Raw genomic sequence first — 6,544 nt, forward strand, 5'->3', positions numbered from 1 at the left:
TCATTTTTTGCCAAGCCACCGACTATGATACAATTGTGCACATTCATGACTGTCATCAGTCATTACAATGAAGAATAGTGAATAATAACAGTTAAACAATGCTTTGTTTTATTTAGACAAGATAACTCACTAATATCGGTTGAATTGGTATGGAATTTCGAATTTATAATAATATTTTAATTAATGAATGTTATGTGACAATTATTATAATCATCTAAAGGATACCTCACCATTTAAGGGATGCAGGATGGTATTAGAAATGTGCTGAAGTCCCCATCTACATACCCCACCGCGCTCACCCCCACCAACCTAACCAACCTAGAGAGAGAACCTACCGAAGGCCGCAAATGGGTTAGGTAGACCCATGATGCGATCCACTTAGACCCGACTCAATTCATTTTGAAAGACCTGCTGAGCCGGGCTGGATCCTAAAATTAGACCCGTTCTATTTTCTGGATTGGATCTGGATTTATTGAATTCAGACCCGACCCATTTAAAATTTTAGTAATTTTGAATTTTCAATCCTACGACTTGTCCCGAATCTGTAAAATTATTTAGACCCATAGGCTGCAGCCCGCAAGGTACAAACAAGTTCTGAAGGCATGGATGGGTTAATTCGAACCGAATCCAAATTTTTGGATTGAATCGAGATTATATATGGACCCAATCTGATCCGAATGATCCGTTTGGTCAAAAATAGGCCCGACCCAATCCAATCCGATCTTCTATTGAGTTGGGTTTGGATTCAAAATTAAGACTGGAACAAAAAATTGAGTTAGATCGGAAGCACAGTCGTGACGCGACCCAACCTATTTGCACCTCTAAACCTACCAAAGGAATTGGGTTCTCTCCACAAAAAAGAATGCCCTGTCCAAATAATTTACCTTCTCCCAGTCAGGTTCTCCATGGGTCAAGCCTCACCTCTCACTGCCTCTGTGATTTTAATAATTTAAAATACAGATGCTGTCTGCTATATATGCTGTTCACACTCATAAAGAGCCTTGCTGGATTCACTGAAGCCACTAGTAGTAACACTGTTAATCATCTTTGAGGCAGTTATCATTTGCCTTAAACTGGCCCCTGATGTATAATTATTAATCAGGAAAATATGTTAGAAAGAAATAATCATATCATGTTGGCATGAAGAAACCAGAAGTTTTTTCTGTCAAAAGTTAAATTTAGAGGGGAAAATATGCACGCGGTACTCATAAGAACATGTTCTGACAAACACAAAAATGGAACAAAGCGTACCAAAATCCCCGGATGAATCATTGACTTGGCTGCAGTGTTGGCTTGTTGCTTGTGGCATGATATCTCCCTTTTGTTTTGCACTCCTTTTTTTATTATTTATTTTGAAGGACAGTTTTGCCTGCGTATGCATGCATTATGAATCTCCAAACTCTAGATTGATGTCATGGGGGAAAATATGTATCATCGGTTCATTTGTTCTCATATTTCTAAATATCTCCTTTCTGTGATTGATCATGACTTAGATCTATCAGAAGCGCTAGGATTCTTTTGCAGGCCTCATGACTTAGATCTCATGCAAGTGACTAAAATTGTGCCAGACTGCACTTTACTTGCATCTTATCATTAGTAAATTGTGCTAACAAAGCTCACTAGAACAGAACAGTGCTAACTCATGCAAATTTGGACAACTAGCAAATTAAGTCATGTTTAGATGTCTTAGTATGTTGTTCATGGATAGAATGACAAGACAAATGTTAGAGATATGCCACTCATAAGAAATTCTTTAGGAGACCCACATATCAGTTCTTCCTGGTGCAGGACTACCCATTTTGGAGCCCAAAATTAACCAAATGCAACAGAAATGCTAAAGCCTGCTGGAGTAAGGCAGCACTAAGACGATCATTTGTCGCTATACCATTGTCACAGCACCTAAGATCTGTATGAAAGGAATGAGAGATGGGAAATTTAGCACGGTAGAAAGTTCTTTTTTCCTGTGTATAACAACCCCCTTCCCATTTCTTTTTTTTTTAATATCCTTTTGTCTTCAAATAAACCATTAATTCACATTAACTGGAAATGGAGAATGACCTTATTTTCTCATGTAAGATGGTTTCTTTTGAAGAAAATAGTTCTCTCGAAGTGTTTTCAAGTATATCTTGGTGAAACTCAAGAGTCAAGATGGCAAACAGTAGTAGAGCATGCATGCTCCTTTTTTGGTCTTGGCAAGGTTATGCTATACCTGCATGATACACATCACATGCACGTGACTTATTTACAGTGTGTTTAATCAGTAACATATCTACTGATGAAATATTTTTAATTAGGTAAGTCACTACTAGATTTTTCTTTTTCAATTTTTAACAGATCAACCTGACTGACCAAACATGAGGCAATATAAATTTTAACCTGAAGAGACACTATATAGTCACACCCAGTCATAGTCTCATAGACATCCCTAATTTAACTTTACCTTGACTTACAGTGTGAAGTTGTGGAAAATTTGAAAGTTAACATGTAAACCCTCTTTCTTTCTTAATATTTATGAAAAGCAGTAAATTTCCAAATCATAAATTCTCTTCACTATCTATTTTCATGTCAATGAAAAACCACAAACAATAGTAATTCATTCAGAGTGTTGGTAGGCAGTGCATCGTCCTCAAACAATAGCTAAAGGAGTAAAGCAATAAGTCACAAACAAAATAAAGAGTAACATGCAAGGTTCAAGGCAAATCCTTGGGTTGCATCTAACAGCTTTGCTGCAGTTGTTTCAACTTTCAAACTCCTAGGTTTTCAGATTGTACTCCTTCCATGACAATTGACAAAAAAGTTCACACATCTAGAGCACCTGAGATCAGATATCAGATCTCCTTTTCAGTTAATGAATTTATGAGCAAATGACATACATGAGAAAGAATGTCTTTCTTATTGCTTCTTTCCTCCTTTCAACTATTTTGCCTTGAAACTAATATTCTAACTAGTGATACCATGCTTTCCTATCCTGTAACTTCCATATGAAGTTATCATACAGCTGTAGAGAGTAGCAAAACTATGACACGACGTATAGTTGCTGTTAGTAGGGATAGCTTTCATTCTGGACCAACAGGAACCGATAGATATCATTGATCTTCCCTGTGTTTCATATATTGTTCTTCAGTGCTTTTAATCAACTATATAACACAAACTCCCTCCATATCTCCATGCGCAAGACATGTCTAACCATCCTCATTTTCCTACTGCCTTTTTCCTTCTCACGTGTTTCCTTTAAGTTTAACCATGAGATCAAAGATTCCTTCTTTGAATTTATTTATTATTTACTTATATAATTTTTATTAATAAACAAAATAAAAGATCAAAGATTCATTTCCTCCTTTTAGCATGTATTTACTATTTATTTATTTATATAAGTTTTATTTTTAATTAAAAACAACATGTGCATTGTACATGCCACATTCTAGTATATATGAGCTGCAACCTTCACCAACAAGTATCATTAATATAGATAAACTGATAGATGTGGGCAGCCCCTGGAACAGCAGCAAAAGAATAGAAGACAGATTGAACATCAACAACCTCAGGCGTACAGGTGTTGCTCCTCAAATTCTGCCTTCAGACCATCTAATTGGTGCTAGGTACATTTTTCGGTAGACTAACACAAGAAGCGAAGAACAAGGTATGGTTTAGTATCCTCATTTTGTTGAACTTAAAAGAAAGTTGACAGTGTTCCCTATAGAGTTCTGGCATCTTGATGATTATGGAAAGTAACATCATTTCTAGGCATACAAAATGATAATTTACACCTAGAACAGTTTTGAATAATTTATCTGGAGACCCACAGAAGAATCAAAGAATGAATTTTAGGACAAAAAGAAAATGGTTAGAAATGGGATTGCATAACAAGCGAGTGTTGTGATTTATGGTATCAAAAGCACTAATCCTATGAACGGTGAAAATGATGTTGCACAAAGTAACCAATCAGCTGCAGCAGGGAGGGCAGCAGGGTCGCAGAGAAGTGAAGAAAGCCTTTGCTATTAGAGATTTCGAGAGGCTAATCCCCACCTCTCTACCTCATACCCACCCCACCTACAGGGAGCTGATACGAACCAGAATTGAATGTACCGTCTGCGAAAGTGCTTGGTGGTGTGAAGGAAGTCAGAAAGTTGGTGATGATCTGCAGACAAGAATCCTATAACTTATTCTTCATAAGCATAATATACAGTACCTCTAATACAAAGCTGCAGTTGTTTAGCATCTCTAACAGAGCAATCAAAGAAAGGAATAAAAAGTATCAGTTTGGAAAATCATACGGGTTTCAGATACAATATACAAAAGTTCAGAATCGCAATTAAAAGATAGAAGAGAAAATTTGCTATCAATCTCAGTGCCAGTTTTAACTCATATAAAACCAAAAGAAAAAACTGCTTTCAAATACTTTTGGCCATAAATATAACCTATCTGAAAAATTACCAAAAAAATCCAGTCTCAAAAATTTCCTTAGAAATCTAGTCCAATCATCTTCGCACCTTGCCTTCAAAATCACACACCCCTAATTTTCTTTCCCAGGTAAATACGTTAAGAGTAGCCATTTATAGAAAGCACAAAATGATTCCAGTCCAATCCTTACGTTTTAACAACAACATGTAGAAAGAAAGCCTAATGCACTTCACGAGATTCAGAGATTAATTAGTAAAATCTGCACAACCTTCAGTAGTACAACGAACATTTTATGAAATTTGGTGCAACCGAGAATAGGAGAAGGGCATTTCACCTCTGTTTTTTTTCCCCCTCCGTCTCAGATGAGAGCTTCGATCAGAATGGGTCTATCGCCATCCCCTTCCTCCGCTTCTTCTTGTTCTTCGTCATGCTCCCTCTTCTTCTCCCCTCCAACGACTCCCTCCTCGATACCCTCAACACAAGATCTCTTCCCTCCCACCTCCGTTTCCTCCCCACCCACAACCACAAGCCGATCGGAGGCCAAATCGCCTACTCCATCACCACCGACAACTACTACTTTATCTCGACCGCCTTTCCCTCGCTCCTCCTCATCTTCGACGCCGCCACCGCCCCCGCAGGAGGGATGCGATGGGGTGGCTTCGGCGGTGCCACCGCCAAGAAGGGCGTCCGGGATCTGGCCGTTGCTCGGGCCGGGGTCTTGGACGCAAGCGCCGTCGTCGCTCTTTTCTTCTTTTTGTTCTTGTGTTGCGGCGGCGTTGGAGATCCGGGACCTGAGGGAGATGGCGGCGCGGGAGAAGGCTTCCATGATGGATTCGGGAGGAAGGGCGCAGTCCTCCAGTCCCGCGTCCTCGAGTCTCGGAGGGCGGATCGCCGCACCGCCGAGCACCCCTCCAAGGTCCCCTTCCATCATTCACTCGGAACAACCCCAACTTCAGGTTTCTTGCCGGCCGGTTGCTTATGTTGCGCTCAAGGTACCCGAAAGAAGTTTCGCGAAACGAGCTTCCTACCGCAGGCCACGTGTTTGTCGTCCATGCAAGTTGAGAGCTTGATTTGATAACCCAATTGTGGTGCATATGGCACGCTTTGGATGGTAGAAAATTTTAGAGGACAAAAAGGAAATTTCAATCTCTTCAAAAATATTTTTAAATAAAATAAAAATATTTGGTAAAAATTTTTAAAAATTGTTTTAGTTTTAAAAAAAGTTAAAAATAATTTTTTGGAAAAAATTTCATTTTGGAGCTTTTCGAAACAATACTTTTAAGTCCGATCAGAAAGCCATTTTTTTCTACCAAAATATTTATAATAAAATATAACAATTGCACAAAATGTTCCTTTAATAACTATTTAATCAATTTTATCACGTAGCTATAAATTTATTATATTATGAAAAATTAATTTACACTAATAATTATAATATTTTATATCTTTATTATTTTATTATACTATAAATATAATATTATATTACATATGTTATATTAAATAATTTAATATTATATTAAATTATTATACTATACTATATAATATTATATTACTGTATTATAATAATATTATATACATATTAAATTTTACCCAATATTTCTCTCAAACGGAGCCAAACTTGCGGTCCTTGTTGCTTTTATTAATGCACCCTCTCTCCATAGATGGGAAGCTGAACGAAACTCGCGTATGATCATCTCTTATGCATTTCTGGCAAGCGGTTAGAAATCAGGTGCAAGGCTTGGATTTGCCTTAAAAATAGGTAAATCTTGGCCAAACGATCACCACAAAAACATAACAGCATATAAACTTCTAACTGTTTTAAGAATTAATCTGAATGATGGAAAGGCTTGAAGAGTTCTTCTGCATGCAGTTTTCTGGCTGGAAAAAGGATGGAGAGTTCACATAATTAACCCAACTGTCTATATGATCTAATTCTTACAAATTGGGCACTGGAATGGTGGTCATCCCTCCACTCGAGAGGAGGCTCTAGATTCAACTTTTTGTTGTAGTCTCCAACATATCTAGGTTGCACTTATTAAAGTGATAAAAATCCGGAATAGTTACATTAAATGCAGTATTCTTAAAGAGAAAATAGAGTTATTCCACCATCCCATAAGAAATAATTATTTCTCAATTAATAGGA

At 37.5% G+C, this 6,544-nt stretch overlaps 1 protein-coding gene across 1 annotated transcript; it reads right to left on the bottom strand.

The window, feature by feature from the left end:
* Nucleotides 1-4,496: 4,496 nt before the first annotated feature.
* On the bottom strand, nt 4,497-5,406 carry LOC103708985. Its single transcript, XM_008794119.4, has one exon. It carries the CDS (start codon nt 5,330-5,332, stop codon nt 4,760-4,762), a length of 573 nt encoding a protein of 190 aa, XP_008792341.2. The 5' UTR covers nt 5,333-5,406; the 3' UTR covers nt 4,497-4,759.
* Nucleotides 5,407-6,544: the final 1,138 nt, after the last annotated feature.

The sequence above is a fragment of the Phoenix dactylifera genome, chromosome 11 (genome assembly GCF_009389715.1).
Source record: "Phoenix dactylifera cultivar Barhee BC4 chromosome 11, palm_55x_up_171113_PBpolish2nd_filt_p, whole genome shotgun sequence".
Taxonomy (NCBI): domain Eukaryota; kingdom Viridiplantae; phylum Streptophyta; class Magnoliopsida; order Arecales; family Arecaceae; genus Phoenix; species Phoenix dactylifera.

Bases quoted from the DNA above. Each gene is read 5' to 3' on its own strand.
- LOC103708985 (XM_008794119.4), bottom strand. From the start codon at position 5,332: ATGATGGAAGGGGACCTTGGAGGGGTGCTCGGCGGTGCGGCGATCCGC.